General features: G+C 33.0%; 1 protein-coding gene across 2 annotated transcripts in view; it reads right to left on the bottom strand.

Moving 5' to 3' along the window:
- Positions 1 to 20687, bottom strand: part of LOC129229632 (general transcription factor 3C polypeptide 3-like) — a 104045-nt gene that overhangs the window by 25193 nt on the left and 58165 nt on the right. For both annotated transcript variants that reach the window (XR_008581110.1, XM_054863989.1), the window contains exons 21-24: positions 18773 to 18859; positions 17475 to 17573; positions 17303 to 17378; positions 9872 to 9996 (exon numbers count right to left, since the gene is read on the bottom strand). Coding sequence is in view for 1 of the 2 variants with exons in the window: in XM_054863989.1 (XP_054719964.1) it covers positions 9872 to 9996; positions 17303 to 17378; positions 17475 to 17573; positions 18773 to 18859 (387 nt within the window). In the remaining variant the exon portion in view is untranslated. The remainder of the gene's footprint in view (positions 1 to 9871; positions 9997 to 17302; positions 17379 to 17474; positions 17574 to 18772; positions 18860 to 20687) is intronic.

The following is a 20687-nucleotide window of genomic DNA, read 5'->3' as shown; positions in this document are numbered from 1 at the left end:
CGAGATGTTTTGTATGATAACTTATTAGAAAATGAATCAGAATTTTAATTGCGTATAAGCACTAATTTTTATTCATATTAAACCGATTTTATGATTACTTCTTGTTAGCTAATGTGTGTTTGTTACCGCACTGTGGTAATACATATTTAAGAAACTCGACCCCCCAAATGAAATGCTGAAATGCCGCCCCTGTTTGAGAACATTTGAAAATACATTTCGTGGGTGGAATTACACGAGCAACAGGGAATTACTTGCAATAATGTACTTAAATTAAAAATACAAGCTGCAGTTTACTTGCAGTACACTTAGAACAATGTACTTTGACTTATTGAAATGCAAAATGTTAGAAGGAATAGAATAACTTTTTAAAACTTTCTTTTATTTTTTTTTTCTTCTCAGGTCTTTTTTTTTTCTAATGGTTTTCAATTTTTGGTTACATTAGTTATGCATTGCTTTCTGCGATTCAAAATAGTGATAATAACAATAACAATAATCAGAAATGCTTTTCTTTCTGCGGATACTATGGTGAGAAAAGCAACGGCTAAAAGCACAATTTTCAGAAAATTCATTCATGCTCGCATTTCGAAATTAAATGAAACCTCTTTATTACCACACAATGTTGACAGCTTCGTGCAAACAAAGTCCTAAACTTGATAGCTGCATTCAATCAAGCTTTCATTGATGCAAATTATTGAAATCAATCAAGCAATCGTAACAATTACGTAGAATATTCCCTACTTACGTCAATTGTTTGCTCGTAAGAACATGAACAATGTCTTACATACGTTTATATTCAGAAAAAAATAACAGAATTGAAAATATAATCCGACATTTGCAAATCACACACATTAGTATACTATCCTTTAAATTTAAAAAATATTTCAATTTAATTTTTCTTTTTTTGTATAAAAGTATTCATGAAGCAGAATTTATAAATTGTTGAGTGTACTAACATTTATTGCTTTAATTTTTCTAATTTTTCTTTTTTTGATCTCTTCTCGACTTCCCGGGGAAATTTTAAACTGTTAGCAAAATTAGGGTAACTCAAATAACTCTAGAACGTGGAAGAGAAATCTGTCAGGCCCAATAAAAACTTTTTGAATGATGTAAAAGACAGAAACACATGTATCTATCTCTATTGATAAAGATGTTCTTGATGTTCTTTCGACTTTATTTTTCTATGCTTTTAATGCAAACTCGTCTGTTCTACGTGTCTTCGCGAGCATGTCCCTCCTCCTGGGTGGTGAAGTTCATGTCTCCCGCCATCGACTTGACTTATTCCCGACCCTCTCGATTTTACACAAAACTTTTCAGACAAAAACAGCATTCAGTCAACAACGTCCAGCATCCAGCCCCTGGAATTCATTTGAATGTAGACGTCTTGTATTCAAATCATGACTTTTACAAATATAATTCGGATAGGAACCATTTGTAGAAATATGAAATCCAACGAGTAGGGTTCTACCACAATTCGTGATTGTGAAAAACATAATGTAAATTCAAGATGTCAAAATTCAAATGAAAGCTTATGGGCTAGATGCTAAATGTTTCTTTCTTTTCTGTTTGGTATTAATTTTTTTTTTGAATTTTTTCCCCCAATTTATGAATAATATTAAGTAATGATAATGTTTCAATGAAGCTTTAACACCATTTTAAATCAGGTGTTCCAAAATATCTTCAATTTTTAAATGTGTAAATTGTAAATAAAATACGCACTTTAAAAAGCATGAGCTTTGTGCAAGGAATAGATAAAAGTCAAAAACAACGTCTTAAAAGCACAAGTAAAAGATGTAAATTATAAGTGTAGAAAATGCATTGCTTGATTGAAAACTTGTGGCTATGTATTTGTTTTTGAATCCAGGATATTAAAAAACTTTGACCTTTGACACTTTGAATTAAAATTCAACTAGAAATTTGGTTTTTCGTACTAATATTCAAGCCGTATATATTGTACTAGATTTGGCTGATTATTTTCCACTAGCAAAAATACCCGGCGTTGCCTGGGTCAGTAATAATTATTAGAAAAAATCGTTACTTGCTTTTGTTTTCTGTTTTAAGTGAAAGAATTTAAAACACATCTTTTTGACGTGATTAAAAATCGAGTTTCTTCCTTACCCATAAAACTAAAATAGCAATAAGTATAAAGAACAAAGTAGTATTGATTTAGAAACGAAAGCACTACATTTAAGCATATACAAATTTAAAAAACATGAAATTAATCTTCTCATGTTTAAAAAGATTAATCTGTTGATAATTTTTTTTTAACATGGAGTCTAAAACCTTCTCTGTATGGCTAATGAAGTACGAAGTGATTAAAAAAAAGTAGCTGCGCTCGTAATCCCCTTATACTTGCTTTAGTTATTTCGGGAGATTTCAATCATTGTGGCTCTTGGTGCGATTTTACCGAATTTGCGAAAGTCGTTTCGGAGTACCTTCGATGATGCTCCCCCATTCTTTCCTTACTTTGTAAAACGATATATTAATTTTCGTTACAGAGATATCGTCGCCAGATGCTGAGATATTTATGGTCACTATAAAATGGCGCTAAACAGTTTCATCCGAAATGTTACCAAAATAAGTAATAAAATTTGGTGATTGTTTGAAATTGTGCAAAAAGGAAAATTAATGGAAGTTTTTGTGCTGTTTATGAATTTGCTTAATTTAGTTGCTGGATTATTTAACACAGTAAAAAAAGTCTTTTGAAAATTCTTTGATTGGCGATATTTTGTTTACATGGTGAAAGCTGAGAAACATTATGACGTAGTCTTCGGCTTCAAAAACAGCAACGTTGAAAAAACTGCCAAATGCATCAGCTACGGAAATCTTTCTGCAAAAATTTTGGCGATCTGCTGGTTGTTTGGATAATGAGTAAGTGTTCAATCAGCATAAATAATAATAAAAACCATTAACTACATTAAAGTTCCGTTCAAATGGAAAATCATCAGCCAAATCATGTATTAATTGTCAATCTTGTGCAAAAATCTTACTTCAAGATTTGACTTGAGAAAAGCCTTGAGCAATCACGAAAAGCAAAGAAAATCAACAATACAACAATTGTCGCTATCGACAGGGAGTTGAGATGATACACTAAATACTGTATTGAGTTGAGGAAAGCCTTCGAACATGGATCTAAAAAGCTCATAACTCGTTTTTTATTCTACTTAGAAATTTCGAACAGGTGCCATCTTCAGCAGAAAAATCAGAGCTTTCGATGGACATATAATTTAAATATGTGCAAGTATTTTTTCATGACAATATTAGAGAATTTATACAAAAATTGTGTTTTATTGCCCCCCTAAGAGGGTTTTGCCCCCCATAACGGGACAAAAACTACCCTATGTGTTATTCTGATGCATAAGCTATATTATTGTAAAGTTTCATCAAAATCCGTTCAGTAGTTTTTGCGTGAAAGAGTAACAAACATCCATACATCCATCCATACATCCATACATCCATCCATACAGACAAACTTTCGCATATATAATATTAGTAAGATTTATGGTTCAGTTCCCTTCTTGTTGTTTACCTTTTTATAGCGAAATTGAAGCTGTAAACGAAATTGTTATTTGGTTCCTTAGACTTCACTATGAACAGGCGCGACTGCACAGTGCATACACACAAATATATATTGATAAAGACCGGCTAAAATTGAAAAACCTTAGGTTTCAGGGAAATGTTTTGGACGTCAGACAAATTATTTGTCTGAGCTTATGAAAATTTCAGTGTAACACGACTACCGAAAGATTCTTAGAACATTGTGTATTCATCCAGTTAAAAACAAAATGGTCAGTGTTCTCCCCCTTCCCTCATCAGTTCTCTAATTATCTGTAAATTTAAACCAGTGGTTCCCAATCTTTTGCACGTTGCGACCCATTTTTGACCAAGTAAAGGACCTGTGATCCCGTAGCCTACATGTCAGTAAAGTATCGCTAAGTGTGGACCTAACCTGGCAACATTGTGAAAGCTACGTTAGATCCTACATTACAAAACTGCTATGTTAGATTCGATCCACTCCCAACTATACTGTGGTAGGAATAATGTTTCGACCGAATAAGAAACGCTACACGACCCTGGGAACCCACCCCTGCTTTAAAACAATTTTTTTATACTCATTCATGCTTTAAAGAAATGCAGGTATGTATCATTTTTCTCCTTAGAAAGTTTTCAAAAGAAAAATTCAGTGAAATCCTGTTACAATGTATATCAGTATAACCAAATACCCGTTTCAACCAAGTAAGTTTTCAGTCCCGATTTTGAAGTTCATTGTTACTGAATTTCACTGTATTATGAATTACATGATCAAGGTGTACATACCTTGTAAAGAATTTTTTACGAGTTTGGCTCGAGAAATTATTTTCAAAAATGTTTGTTGAGCTGTGGAAAGCATTTTATGCGTTTACATTTGTAGTAACATAGTGTAATATTGACAAAAATAGATTCCAAATATCTAGTAAATATCTGGAATATGGTTTTGGACCCCGTTTTTTTTTTTTTTTTTTTAGAAATGGTCGCATTATTTCGAACAAAGTCTCAAAAGAGTGCTGGAAATATTTTGCCAGATTTTTTATGGAGCAAAATGTCAAACAGTACCTACCACCTTTTTCAACGAAATTCATTTTTTCTCGAATTTTAAACAATCAAAGAATGGATATTTCAAAAAAGCAAAAAGTACACGACATAGATAGAGGCTTGAAAAATACTCGGAAAAAAATTTACACGAAAACTTCAAAGGAATTTGTAAAACCTTCATCCAACTTTCCCCGCAGGTTAACATTGGATCCGTCGGCTTTCAGACTCTCAGTGAAAAGCATCCTTAAATTTGCTTATAAAGTAGCATTAATATACATATTTATCTTTCTTTGGATGCACCAGCTCCATTGTTTATGCCTTCTTGATGTAGTGAAAAGTAATGGGGGTAGTGCATCCCCAGAAATAGAAATATTCATTAATGCTATATTATAAGCATACTTAAGATCATTTTAATCTTAATTATATCCGTGAATTAATTTGAATAACACGGAAAGGTTCTTCACTGAAGGTCTGCGATGCAACTTTACGCAAAATGCGATACTTCCTTTTTTTTAAAATTTACAATGTGAATTTTTTTTTTGTTCGGATATAGGGTTTATAGGTGTGAGTCCTATACTCTGGTTTCATGCCAAAAAAATAAGGGAAAAAATTGTAAAACAAACCCCTAGAAAAAAGGATGGGTTTTGATGATTTTAAAAATATAATAAGTGGTAGTTGGTTAACCCCATGAGTTAACCAATTTCCTCCATATGTTCTTGCGTACAAACTTAGCACCTCTCTAGCCCTTCAGAAAAGTATTAATGTATAATATAACGATCCCTTCCCCTCCAAATAAAAATAAAGGCTATGAAACTGTCAAAAACTGAAAAAAATTGCGGGCGACATTTCCAAAAAAGCGGGACGTGTGAATGGAAAAAGGTGGTCATATTTGGATTCAGGAGGTCATTTAGCACAAGAATTCACAAGAATTATCTCAGAAGCACTCTTTAAAAACTATATCCTTTCTAAACACAAATGAAATCGTGAAGATGTTTCCAAGCATGTGGATTCACTTTCAAAAGCACTCATTCATTCCTTCATTGAAAAATGCCTCCGGAAAAGAGGGGAGTAGTAAATGGAAACGGTCGTTTGCGCTAATGATTGTAAATCTTATACACCTCATCCGGTTTTTCCACTCAAGAAAGGAGGGACCGGTGGTAGGCGTGGCTTAGTAGAGAAATTGAGCTTTTTCGAAAATATTTCAGATGGTTGGAACTCCGATATTTTTTTAGAAATGGTCGCATCATTTCAAACTTAGTCTCAAAAGAGAGCTGGAAATATTTTGCGTGTTGGGCGTTCTTAAAATTTCGATAGCACGATTTGCAGCTTTTTTACAGAGCGAAAGGTCCAACAATACCTCGTTTTCGAAGAAATTCATTTTTTCTCGAATTTTAAAAAATCGAAGAATGGACGTATCAAAAAAGTAAAAACTAAAATACACAGACATAGGCTTGAAAAATACTCAGAAAAAAAATTGACCCGAAAACTTCATTTTGTAAAATAACATTCAACTTTCCCCGTAGGTTAGCATTGGATCTGAAGCTTTCAGACTCTCAGTGAAGAGCACCCTTAAAGACATATTTAATCATGATGCAACTAAAAAATTTAAATGGAAATAATCTTAAACTGAATTTTTAAGCAGTATAATTGTTACTACAAGAATGTTAAGCGATAGTTAAGGTATAGAAGTAATGTAGTTTTACTTATGTAAATCATTAAAAGACATAATAGACATATTTATGTAAAACAAATTGAAATCTTTCAACAACCAGTCATACTGAGCTATTCTCTAATCAAGAACTTAGGTTTTAATGAATGAATAGGGCATTTTAAATATTAATAAAAATAAAAATATTTATTTAATGTACACAACTCAATTTCAAATGATTTCATTAGTTGTCGAAAAAAAATCTTAGATCACTTTAGTAATGAACAACATTGAAATGCAAAAACAATAACTAATTTTAAAATATGTATGTATACGGTTTTAAAATAAAAGAGTTTTAAAGTCTGAAAAAAAAACTCTTCGTGTAATCTAAAGTGACATACAGGGTGGCGACAGGAACTGTGAAAAAAAGTTCCCTGACTTTTCCCTGATTTCCCTGATTAAGTTCACCAAATTTCCCTGATTTACATTACCAATGATAATGGTTTTCTTTCTTCGCTCTACTTGAAATCCATTGTATGTTTGCATAAAATGCAGTATTTTAAACGTTTTAAGTTGTGTAAAGTTGTTGAACTAAAGATATATTTTTAAAAAATGCTACTTTTTTAATAAAATGGTTGAAAAAAAACAAAAACATATCAAGTTAATTTTTTTTGAAAAAAAACCTACAAAACAGTATATTAAATTTTTCTACATGGAAAGATAATAGAAAATATAAAAAAGAAAAAAAACTTTACTTCCAGAAACCATGTAACATAAGAAGTTTAAGAAATGATTAAAATCACTCTTAAAAATATATGTGTATTTATGATAGAACAAAAAAGTAATTGAAATTATTTCGAACTAAATTTTCAAACAGTATAATAATTGTTGCAATAGTAACAAGTAATAGTGAACGAATAGAAGTAATATACTTATTCTTATCTAACTAACTGACATATTTATGCAAAACAGATGAAACCATTTGACATCGATTCATAGGGAGCTTTTCTCTAATCAAGAACATAGGTTTTAATGAATGAATACAACATTTTAACAATTAAAAATAAAGATATTTACTTAAGTACACAAATTAACTCTATTTCAAATGATTTCAGTATGTAACAAAAAAAAATCTTTGATTGCTTTGTAACAAACAACTTTGAAATGCAAGAAAAAAAAGCAATTAGTTAATTTCAAAATTTATGAAAGAAGAATACAACTTGGTTACAAAATAAAAGAATCATTTAAGTCTGAAGAAAAGAAAACCTTTATAATCTGCAGCGACAACAAGTAGTATAAAGGCAAAAAACAAAGTTTTTTAATTGAAAGTTCATTTTTGCAATTAAATTAAAAGCGCGAAGAAGTAATAACTTTTAAACTTTTATCAGTATTAATTCAAAAACCAAGATTTTTTCTTGAAATCGTGATTACAGTACGCTAATAACTTCAAAACTATGGAATAAAAGCAAAGAAGCTAAGGCATTAATGAAAGCTTCCTCTTTGCCTCTACGGTTGTTTATTTTACGTAGCATTGAAAGCGTGAAAGGAAATTTCAAGCCTAGGTAAAATAAACAACCTAACAGACACAGAAACAATCTTAGAAAGATCATCCTGTGGTTAATAAGTAAGATTCAATATTTTGACGTTGAGGAAAAAAGTTGCACAAATATGTAGCAGTGTATAATCGCACCTCCTTAAATTTACTTTTTTTTTGAACAGATAATTGGCAGAAAATGCTTAGGGAATCAGAGTACTTAATTTTGTAAAGCAAAAAAACAATTTTTTTTTCTTCATAAAATCAATTTTCCCTGATTTTTTGTAATTTTTTCAAAATTCCCTGATATTTCCCTGACTTTTCCCTGATTAATAAAGTTCCCTGACTTTTCCCTGATCTCCCTGATTTCCCTGATCTGTCGCCACCCTGGACATACCATAGCAAAAAAAAAAAAAAATCATTTTTAGTCAAAATTTAGTTTTAGCTATTAAACTAAAAATGCCACGTGATAACTTTTAAGATTTTATCAGCCTTATTTAAAAAAATAAAGATTTTATCTCGAAATTGGGATAACAGTATGCTAAATACTTCAAGACAATGAGTAAAGGCAAGGGAGCAAAGACAATAATGACGGCTTCCTCTTTGCCTGTAGGGTTGTTTATTTTACGCAGCATGGAATGCTTAGAAGGAAAATTCAAGCTAGCTAAAATGAACAACTTTACAGACACAGAAGCAATCTTAGGAAGCTCATCCTAAGATTGAATACTGCGACCTCGAGGGAAAAAAGATGCACAAATATGGGGCAGTGTATAATCATACAGCATTAATTTTACTTTTTTAAAACAAATAATTGGTGAAAAACTCGTAGGGAATAAAAATACTTCATTTTGCAAAGAATCTTTTTTCTTCATTTCATCAATTTTCCCTGAATTTCTGTTATTTTTTCAAAATTCTCTGATATCTCCCTGATTTTTCCCTGAGTGATAAAGTTCTCTGACTTTTCCCTGATCTCCCTGATCTGTTGCCACCCTGTTTTAGTTTTTTTTTGGTTTTTACGCAGTCTTTTTTTTTTTTAAATTATTTTTTATTTTACCCTTTTCAGTTAATTTTCATCGACTTAGTTATTATGATCATAAGACGGCAAATTTTGCAATCTTGTCATTTTATGAGAAAGTTTATATCATGAAGATTATTAAGTAACTTGCGCTGGTTTAAATTACTGAATATTAGTCCCTCTAGGGACCTTACTCGACTTAAAGCTACATATGCTTGACCTTTAGCAAAAATGCATGAACTTAAGTCAACCACAGCTATATTAACAGCATGGAAAAGTCGTAAGCCAAATCTTTTCCCCAAAACTAAAAAAGCCCATCAAGAGAGTACACATCGCGAAACTCAGTCCCCTGAATCACGACAAAAACAAATGCAACATGTTAAAGATGAAAATCGAATTAATAGACTTAGTAGACAAAAAATTCAGGCAGCGAAAATACAACCTGCATTTGCCGCACACTGTGTAGCACACAGGTAGCCTGCGATATGATCCTGAACTTACAGTATGGCGACTGGTTGTTGATATGGTGCATTTTGATTACTGTCATTTGTTTAGTGACACTCCCAAGGTTAAGACAAATCGATTGACGTAAGATTTATCTAAATTGGTCTAGGGGTTTAGCCAGTACAATGCCACATGGGAACAAACATACATACATAGACTCATAAACACATTACCCTTCTTTGCGTCACACACGAGCAGTCGGGTAAAAATATAAATGCTTTAACTCTGAAATTTTATCCTGATGTATTTTAAATTACAATTATATGTAAAATTTTAATGAAAATAGAGCACAATATAGCAAAGCGGTAACAGTTACATGTGCATCTAGCACAAATTTTACATAAAATTGCATTCGTAATTTACTTTTCTTTAAATTTATTTCAACTTTTGTTACTCCACAGAAATTAGAATGAGTTGTTTCTGAAAATTATAGGAATATAATTTTTACACAAAGCATTAAATTTCTTTGTTTGTTGGAGAGTGATACCCGTGCTAAGAATTCCACTGCACGTAACTATTTAATTATAACATGATTAATAGAAAACATAACACTCATTAAACTAACGAGATAAAATTGCTGCTTAACTGACAAGGAACTTACCTGTATCATTAGAAATTGTCGTTTAGTAGCAAACTTTTGACAAGCCATGTGAATAAAAGTAATTCCAACACAAAACGTAACAAAAACATCATTTGGTCTTTCCTTTAATATGCACATGTATTCTCCTGAATAAGAAATGAATAATATATAACAATTTAATCATTACTAGTAGTTTAATAATTTACTTTTGAGGTAGAAAGACGATGGAGGCCAGGTATCTTTTTCACACATTTGTTACAACGCATAACAAAAAAAAACTAGTATGTTGGGGCCATCACGAAACTTTCTTCTATATTTTTCCTTTTTCTGATCCCTCCCCATGCTTGACGAGGAAGCAATATTCCTAACAGAAACAAAATTACACATGCAAAAACTTGACGACCATCCCAATGTCTGAATTATTGTAAAAACAAAACAAAGAGCGAAAATTGAAAGTTACTTTAAAAGCCTTACTTGAATTAATTACAAATATTTTATTTATTAACAAACATTAGTGGCAACAGTTAAAAATTTTAAATCATTGAGATAATATTTCCGATCATTTCCATACAATTAAAATCACGAGAAATACGCAGACGACAATCTATTACGATTTATCTTTCTTATTGTTGCATTAATAAAACTATTTTTATTCGTAAAAAAAAAAAAAAAATCAACACCTCTTGGAGCGATTGGAGTCAAAATTGAACCAAAGCCTGTTTACGTATGGATTCACATATATTCCAAATTTCAACCAGAACGTAGCATTACTTCTTGAGATAGGGCACTCACAATGGAAAAAAAGAACGGGCAATTGCGCTACCCCCTTTTTAGCTGTTGACACCAAAATAAAATCAGCTCTTATACCTACTAAGGGCTACTTGCCGATAAATTTTTCTTTCATTCCGTTCATTATTTCTTGAGATACAGCAGTCACAATTGACGACAAAAAACGTTCTATAGCTCAACCCCCGTTTGAGTTATTGACACCAAAATTGAATCAGCACCTGTTCCTGTTAATGGCAACATATGGACAAAATTTTGTTTGATTCCGCCAGTTACTTCCTGAGGAATAGCAAGCACGCGTAACTCAAAAAACGTCCCATTGCTCCACCCCCCTTGGAGGAATTCGCGCCAAAAACTAATGGGCACAAGTTCACATACGGGCACATATGTGTACCAAATTTCGTTCGATTTCATGCGGTAGTTTTTGCTGTAGAGCGGCCACAAAAAACTGGTCACACACAGACGTGACACACATACATACACACACACATACATACATACACACATACACACACACACACAGACAGACAGACATTTTCCAAAAATAGTCGAAATGAACTCAGCACACCTCAAAACGTTCGAATCCGTCAAAATTCGAAATTCGAAAATTTGCACGAATCCAATACTTTCTTCTATATATTAGATATAGAAGAAAGTAAAAACTAAATACACATATGGGGAAATAACATTTCCGGGCTTATTGGCCGTGGTCTAATTGGAGTAGAAATTCCAGACATTTCAGCTTGCTTTGCTGCAGACATCATCAGTGGTTTGAGTTTGGTGAGACTGATTCCTGGCTTCGGTGGCTCCGGTATTTAAGCAAACTGCTGCTGGGCTGCTGGGCCACCAAGTGTACCGCAAGCCCACACACACAGACCGTTACCTTCATAAGAACTCAAACCACCACCCGAGACAAAAAATGGCTGTCATCAATACCCTTATGCACCGAGCAGAAAGAATCTGCGAAACGACACATTGGAAGGAGGAACTGAAACAACTTGAGCTAGCATTTCAAGCCAATGGATTCACTAGAGGAGAAATTAGAAGAGCCCTTCATCCCAGGAGGTCCCAAAATAACGAACAGAAGTCTACCCCATCTGAACCATTAGGGAAAGTATTCTTACCCTACCTACACAGAGTTACTGACCGAATTGGAAAACTCCTTGAAAAACACAACATCAAGACCATTTTCAAGCCCACCACTCAACTTAGGAATTGTTATCGCCCGGTGAAGGACCCCCGTGACCCTTTCTCCACATCTGGAGTTTACAAAATTCCGTGCTCCTGGGGATCAGTTTATGTCGGAACTACGAAGCGCAGCATCAAGACACGCCTTTCTGAGCATGTTCGTCATTGCCGTTTAGGAAACTATGATAAGTCAGCTGTAGCCAAACACAGTCAACAAGAAGGAGTCCACAACATCAAATTTAAAGACACAGAAATCTTGGCTACAACATCTCCTCACTTTGCCCGTCTTCATCGAGAAGCTATAGAAATTTTCAAACACCCCTTTAATTTCAACAGAAAAGAGGAGAATTTCAATTTACCAAAAACATGGCACCCTACCCTTGGATCCGCTCGCCACAACAGTCAAAAACAAACTGTGGTCCCATCCAATTAGAAACCGGTAGCCACCACGGCTTGTGAATCCCATCCAATCAGGTACCAGGATCACCCAGCGGCTTGAATCTCATCCAATCAGGAACCTTATTCCACCAGCAGCTTGAGAACGCCTCCCAATCAGGACCAGCAGCCAAGCAGCAGTTTGCTTAAATACCGGAACCACCGAAGCCAGGAAACAGTCTCACAAACTCAAACCACTGATGATGGCTGCAGCAAAGCAAGCCGAAACGTCTGGAATTTCTACTCCAATTAGACCACGGCCAATAAGCCCGGAAAAGGTATCTCCCCATATTGATGCCGGCCGTGAAAGCCTTAAACAGCATTTAAATACACATAATCTTTATGTACCTCTACTACTTACTTGCCTTCCATAACTTTCTTCTACAATACGTCATACTCTCACTTCAACATACTACATCTTAAAAATTTGTATAGCGTTATAGGTGCACAGGACTTGCCTCTTTCATGAGGAAACTGTTGCATACATTTTGTGCAATTGGTGTAGTCTATTCTGCTGACAGGTTTGAACACCTTGGTTATCTTTTACTCGAACCTTGGGAAATTCATGACATTTTCAGTAGGTTCTTGCTGAATTTTTCTTTGGCTACTAGTCTGTTTTCTGACTTCTGTTTGGGGTTTAGTACAGTAGACCTCTGGTCGCAGTGCTTGGCTCTGTTGAGCTCCCCTCTCCTTCATTTCATTTCACTTCATACTGCTATGGCGACATCTATTGGTCAACATGTTTTACACTTAATAATTTCTATCAAACTGAATATGCAGTATTCAGTGATTCAACCAGAAGAGGGTGTGGAGCATTAAGCCTGTGCCCACACTAGAATGTCCCAGAGAAGAACAGATCACCTCTTGGTGAAAACAAAGATAATTTTATAAGAAAAAAATTGTTAGTAAAAAACCTTAATTCTTTTAAAAAGAAATCGTTAAGTTGAAATTTTCCAACAGTTGCAGATTATTGATCAGCTAATTACATTCCACACCCCTTCTTTCTCTCATTTCCCTCTTTTTCATTTTCCCACTTTTTTAGTCTGTCTAAAAATAAGAAAACTATGCCCTATTAGTCACTTAACAACATCAAAGATCATTTTAATTTCATATTTGGAGCTTCAAGCTCAAAAATCCCCAACAACTGCATTTTTAAGACTTCAATCTCAAAAATTTTCTTGAAAGTCTCTCAAAACCCAGCACTCTAATATCAGAAAAGAACAAGGAAAATTTTCATTTTTAAACTAATTTCACTAAATTTAAGGGGGAGAACTTCTGATTTTCTCCCCTCTTACATCATTGAAGAATGTCTAAAAACACGGTTTTAAGGACTTCAATTCTAAAAAAACTCCAGGGTAGAGTCCCATAACTCTTCTCTTGATATCATCAGATAGTCAACAATTTTGTTTTTGGAGCTTCAATTTTGAAACATTGAGAAGAGGAGGTAAATCAATATAAAAATTTGGTTGAAGACATTTCCTAAGCCCTGTTGTTTTCTTTGACATCAACAAATATGGTTCACCAGCTTTTACCCATGGCTTCCCTCACGTTGATGTATTTTCTTTAAATCGATTCAAGTTAATAGTCAACACAGGTACAGGTCAAATAGTTACCAAAAAATGGTTTTTCTCCAGTTTTGCCGACATTTCAAATTGCCTGCCCCCTTAAATGTATCAAAAGGTATGATTAAAACTGAAAATCAGGGGAAAGGGGGATAAATGAAATGTTGGCAAAACTGGGAAGACACCCAAAAAATCAACACAAAATAAATCACGAAAATGTTCAGGAGTTGTAAAGAAATTAGTTTGGGTAATTTGCAAAAAATCCAATTCGAGTCAGGTCAACTATTCTTAAATAAAGTGAAACATTTCCCTTATAATCCCGATCTCCCTCAAATAACTATCCAGAGCTACACCAGCTATCTAACTATTGTATAATGTATAGCTTCTTACAAGAGAAATCGTCCCAAAATAGGGTCAACAATCAGTACAAATCCTGATTCTAATAATGTCCCTTTAGTGTGAGAACATCAAACCTTTAAAATCCCCATCAGAAGGAAATGAACTGTTTCTAAATAACCTAAACGGTCTTGATTACAATACCAAAAAGTTCAGAGTAAAAATACCATTAAAATCAGAGTAAGCACAACAGTTTTTTTTTTAACGTTTTCCACAAAAAACTTCTCATTTCGCAAAGAGAAAAATTCCCCAAAGTCTCTATTAGAATGGTCTCTATCAGCGTTTTCAAATAACATTTTCCTCTGATGATCTCAGTCGTGATTATTTCCAGAAATCTTCATCAGTACAGGTCCAATAGGATAAAAAACAAATTAAATAACAAAAACAAAAAAGGAAAAAAGAAAGAAAGAGCAATACGCCCCACTGTCGCCATTAAAATAGGCACATTACATCCAAAAAAAACCTAATTAGCATCATTAACCCTTAAAAATACACACACAAAAAAGAAAAAAGAAAATGAAAAGTTTCATAAAAACTTTAAATAATTCACTAATGCACTAAGTAGTCGCCTAAGAGTGGTAAGAGTGGAGATAAAACATGGATTTGGTGGATTAATTTACATTTAAATAGTTGTTTTAATGTTATTTAAGAGTGTTGTTTCACTAATTTGGTTGATTAATTTTAACTTCAATACCTCATAGTACTTAATGATCTTTTTATCAAAACTAACTTGGCAGAATTTTTACATTTGGCTGTACCGCCGAAATTTGTCAACACTCGTCCCGAACACATTATTATAACTGCGTCTATCAAATAAGTTTTCAAAATGTCATTTTGTTTAGTTTCATTTTATATTTTTGCAATTAAAAGTAGCATTAAGCTGTAAAATAATAACTCCAAATCCATTATTTATTGCCAAAGGACCACAGTACCATACATTCGCCAGAGACTTGCCAAGTTTATGAAACTGCATAAAATGTTTTGTTAATCCATATTTATAAAATATGATTTATAATTCCGAACAGAAGATGCTATAAAAAAAATGTTTTGCATGTATTTGGCCGTTCCTGGCGAAAAATAAATCTTTCTTTGCCAGTTACTGGGGGTAGGGGGGCAGACTCTATTTCATAACTTTATTTAGTTACCATATAATTGAATGTAGCAAAAATACCCAGTGTGGTCTGAGTTTAATAATTATGAGAAACAATCGCTACTTTTATTCGTTCTCTGCTGTAACTGAAATAACTCAAAACACACCGCTTTGATGTGATCAAAAATAGATCTTCTTCCTTACCGATAACAGTAAACTGGCAATAAGTATGAAGAACAAAATAGTACTCTTTTAGAAATGAAAAAATGATATTTAAGCATCTACAAAGTTGAAGAATTTCCAAAATTTGAAATTAAACTTAAATTGTCTAAAAAAGTTTACCTTTTTTTTTGAACATAGTCTAAAACATTCTCTACATTGCTATTGAAGTACAAACTTTAAAAACATGTAGCCGCCTGCAATCCCTTACTGCGATTTAAAATATTAAATTTGCGTTAATCGTTTTGGGATACCTTAAATGAGGCTCCCCCTCCCTACTTTGTAAAACTGTGTGCTACTAATTTTCATCGAAGAGATAGTGTCTCCAAATACTGAGATACTTCTGGTGATTATAAAATGTTGCTACCCGAAATGTTTCCAATAAATAGTAAAAAATTTGCAATTGTTTGAAATTGTGCACAAAGACAAAGTAATGGAAGTATTTGTGCTGTTTATGGATTTGCTTAATTTAGTTGGCGAATTATTTTACGTGTTAACAAATTTAAAGAAAGAAATATTAAAGAAAAGGCGGAATTTGGTTATATGGTGAATACCAAGAAAGAGTATTGAGTAGTTTTTAGCTTCAAAAGCAGCGACAGTTGAAAAAATTGCCAAATGCCTTAGCTATTAAAATGATTCCACAAAAAAAAGTTAGGCTAGATTCCTGTAGGTCGATTGAATGCCCAATCAACACAAATAAATTAAAAAAACCCCATTAATTGTCTCAAAGTTGCATTAAAATGGAAAATAATCAGCCAAATCCATGTATTATTTGCAAACTTGTGCAAAAATCTTACTTCAAGATTTGACTTGAGAAAAGCCTCGAACAGTCAGACGAAAAGCAAAGATAGTCAACAATAGAATAATTGTCGCTATTGACAGGGACTTGAGATGATACACTAAATACTGCATTGAGTTAAGGAAAGCCTTAGAACATGGAACTAAAAATCTCATTACTCGTTTATTATTCTACTTAGTAATTTTAAACAAATGCCATCTTCTGCAGAAAAATCACAGCTTTCGATGGACATATAATGTTAATATGTGCAAGTATTTTTTCATCCTCATATTAGAGAATTTATACAAAAATTGTGTTTTATTGCCCCCCCATAACGGGACAAAAACTACCCTATGTGTTATTGTGATGCATAAGCTATATTATTGTAAAGTTTCATCAAAATCCATTCAGTAGTTTTTGTGTGAAAGAGTAACAAACATCCATACAAACTTTCGCATATATAATAGTAGTAAGATATAGCTTTTTTTAGAGAAATTTCTAAAATTTTCTGTGGAGGGCGCTGAACATTTCCTCCTCTTAACATTACCGAAGATCACAAAAAACTGCAACTTAAGAACTATAATTTCGAAAGTTTCCGGGAGAAGAGTTCCTGAAAAGCTGAGACTTTCTTGTTTCTTTTTGTTATATTTTAACTTTTTCCCCGGGGAAGTATCTTTTTAAAGAAATGAGCTATCTCAATCGAACTCCCAGAGTAATAATATGCGTATTTAATATAATAATTTAATAATACTTAATATGTTGTATGCTAACGTTCATCATTGGTACATTGGTGACGTCATATGCAAAAAAAATACAGTTTTTTAATATTCCATCTGCACACAGTTTAATAACAATAAAATGGGTTGAATTACAAGAAAATGTTTTGCTGAAATGGGTTTTTATCAATGTCTTCTAAACATTAAAAATATTTTCCATAACGGGAAACAACACAGTTGTGTTTTATAGATTATCGGTTTAAAAGGATTTTACTGCATTACCTAGAGCATGCTTATATGTTCCAGAAATCATTGCGTTATGGCCATTAAGAACTCCTAATGCTAAATGATCTTGATGCTGCAAAAAAGAAAGAAATGTGCATCATTTGTTTACTGAAACAAGAAAAGAAAAAAAAATATGAGAATTTAATAAATTTTAAAATAAAATTATTACCTTCATCATCAAACGGAGACAAAATCGATTATGCCTATTCTCTTGGCAGTAAGTTACAATCAGAGCAAACAAATTCCATGCCTTTGGATTATTGATGTGCTTTAAAAATATTTTTATGAATTTATTATTTAATATTTTTATAAATTTCTAATTTTTCATTTGTGTTTAAAAAACACAAATGAAAAATTAGAAATTTATAAAAATATTCTTATAAGGTTTCCAAAAAAATCTTACATAAAAAGCAAAATTTACAACAGCAGTTATGAATTACAGAGTGTTGTAGTAGTAAAAAGAGTTAGGAGAATGCCCCCTTTTTTAGAGTAGTTGATAAATGTCATGGTTGATGCATTTTTGTGTCAAAAAAAGTCAGTCCAGATTACTTACGTCAGCTGTAATTGAAAATGCAGACATGATGCTTTGAAACTAATTTACTTTAAATTTGCACTGTTTATAAAATACTGAACAAAGTAGTTCAGGGAACGGTTCCAACAACTACAGCACTGGAGTTACACTGTAATCAAACAGTTTATATACAGAGGAAATGTTTCAGAAAACGGCTCCTGCATAAAATATGTATGCAGGAAAAAACATAGCATTCAAAAGGCTTTGCATGCTCAAAACTGGAATACACAAACAGATATGAATTTCAAATGAAATGTTTACCTTTTTGGAACAAGCCAGAATTGTGAAAATATTAAAATTGCACAAACATCAATAAGAATTGCAAACATGTTTCAGGGTTACAAAGAACTTTTTTTTTTCAATACGAAAAAAAATCAAATCTAGTGGATGTTGTTTGAGAAGATGGTTTAGATGGTAGTATTTTTGCATTTTCTGAAAAATGCAAAAATACTACCTAAATTACGAAAATGAAGCAAGACATTTTTGCTTTTCTGCTCTAATAAAAAAAGAAATTTAAATTTATAATTCTTTTAAAAAAAACTATGCACAATATGAAAGAGTAAGTCATGTCATATTGCAATGCAAGCAAGGCGATATTCAGTTTAATCTTTTTATAAATCTTAGTTAAGATGTTTAAATTACTATTTAGTACAGCATTACATACAGAGCAAGCGCCTGTGAGTGCCAGAGTATAAAGGCCCAAAATTTTTCTGCGTAAGCACATCATAGAAGGTACGCAAGGTTTGCTAGTACTTAAGCTGGAGTCGCTATGTTCTATGCTTATACTTCTGATCGCATTTTAAAGTATTCATTTTGAGTAGGATAACATAAAACATAACCGAGTGAAGCAAATCACTTTGTAACAAAATGAAAATCCTTATGTTAAACTTAATTACCTTCAAAACTAAGTCCTTCACTAAAATGTATGCATAATAATGGCTCTTATTGAAAACACAGCTTAGAAGAGCTTGAAATTCAATTTCCTGTAAGAGAAACACAGAAAAATAAAATAGCAACAAAACAAAGTACACCAAAATTTATACTTGTTGATATCTTTTACTTGTTTATTGCTCTACATACACCTGAACAAAATGAAAACCTGTTCAGGAATTGTGGGAATTGAAAAAAGGAATTGACTTATATAGCTGATACTCAATTTTACAAATTCTTTAGAAACAGGGAAGAAAATTGCAAGAGTGAGGTATTTGTAAAATTGAAAAGCACCAAAAACTCGGTATAAGGGTCATTTAATAATTAAAAAGACAAACTGATCTGGAGAAAAAAAGTTTATTTCTACAAAGTAAAACTTTTCCCACTTTACAACATAATCCTTATCAACATTTATGCACTTGTCCCAACAGAGTACTACCTTTTTTTCATACCGACAGCAAAGAACTCTGTGTCTTGGCGTCAGAGCCAATTTCCCACACATTTCTTGACATCCTGGTTATCCTGGAACTTCTCATGCAATGCCACCTTCAGTGGACCAAACATATGGAAATCAGAGGGAGCTAAATGGGGGGTGAGGCAGCACCTCCCAGCCCTTTTTATGAGTGGTTTCACGGGTTAATTAAGCAACTTGAGGATTTGCATTGTCTTGTTGGAGAATCACAACTCTCCTCTGAGTATGAAATATACCAACACTAAACTTAAACTCTTTCTACAATCATTTTCGCCGTGTCAAAGCGTCTGCACGAATACTGTCCTCAATTTCAGTTTGAGATGAGGAAGTTGAAACTTCAATAGGCTGGCCAGTACAGTGTACTCCGATTCTGACCACTTTCAAACCGTTCTACTCACTTGTTATAATTTTCACAGTTCATACAACTTTCACCATTTAGTCAGTCTAGAGTATAAATTAGCTGGTATTTCACCTTCAACAATCAAAAAACAAATCACAGAAAGTTGTTCAAAAAATTTGGAATTTTTAAGAAGGCACGGTATTGTTTGACTTAATTTTAAGGTTATAAATAGAGCAATAACGATAATCAGCTGATTAGAACTAATCCCAGTAAGGCCAACTTAAGATCCTAAATGTATCAAACTTGTTCTATTAATAATCTTCTATCCACACCAATTTATCTCTTCAGTTATTGAATGACCCTTGTACCATACATTGGACAAGCAAATTTTTATGAAATTATAAAAATAAATAAATACAAATACAAATGTGACGACCAGCAACGGGCTCTGGGCTCAGCTAGGCTGGTCCTAGTCAATTAATTAGTCCCCAATGAAGATCAATGGCCCTCTTAAAGCTATCCACCCCCTTGCTCATTACCGCCTCTTCCGGTAAGCTATTCCAAGTGCCCACGACCCTGCTAAAGTAGTAGTTTTTCTTAATTTCCAAGTTAGCCTGAGATTTAAATAGCTTAAAACAAGGACCCCTTTCCTGCTTTCCCAGCAAAAATTTAATCCATTTACATCTTTCATTTTGATAAATTTAAATAACTGAATCATGTCCCCTCTGACTCTCCTTTGCTCCATGCTATACATGATACACTGAAAGCAAAGAGTTTGTGCTGAATGAATTGAATGTATGCTATGACAAAACTAGTACAGTCAATGCTCATCACAACTAAGTACACTTGTACTGTATTATAAAAACTTAATGGTGATATTGCAGCAGCCAATCAATTTAATGAGATATTAAGACATAGAACAAAGGTATTGTTTAACAATGACTGTGTTCAACAATGACACACTGTTAATAATTGAAGAACCACTTACATTTAATTAGGGCCAGACTAAAGTTTTTGAAGACATTGGGTAAAAAATTTATTTGGCGCCCCCCCCCCCAAGCTTATTTTG

The sequence above is a fragment of the Uloborus diversus genome, chromosome 1 (assembly GCF_026930045.1).
Source record: "Uloborus diversus isolate 005 chromosome 1, Udiv.v.3.1, whole genome shotgun sequence".
Classification (NCBI taxonomy): Eukaryota; Metazoa; Arthropoda; class Arachnida; order Araneae; family Uloboridae; genus Uloborus; species Uloborus diversus.
The sequence above is the reverse complement of the archived record's forward strand: the minus strand, read 5'-3'. Positions and strand labels throughout refer to the sequence as shown.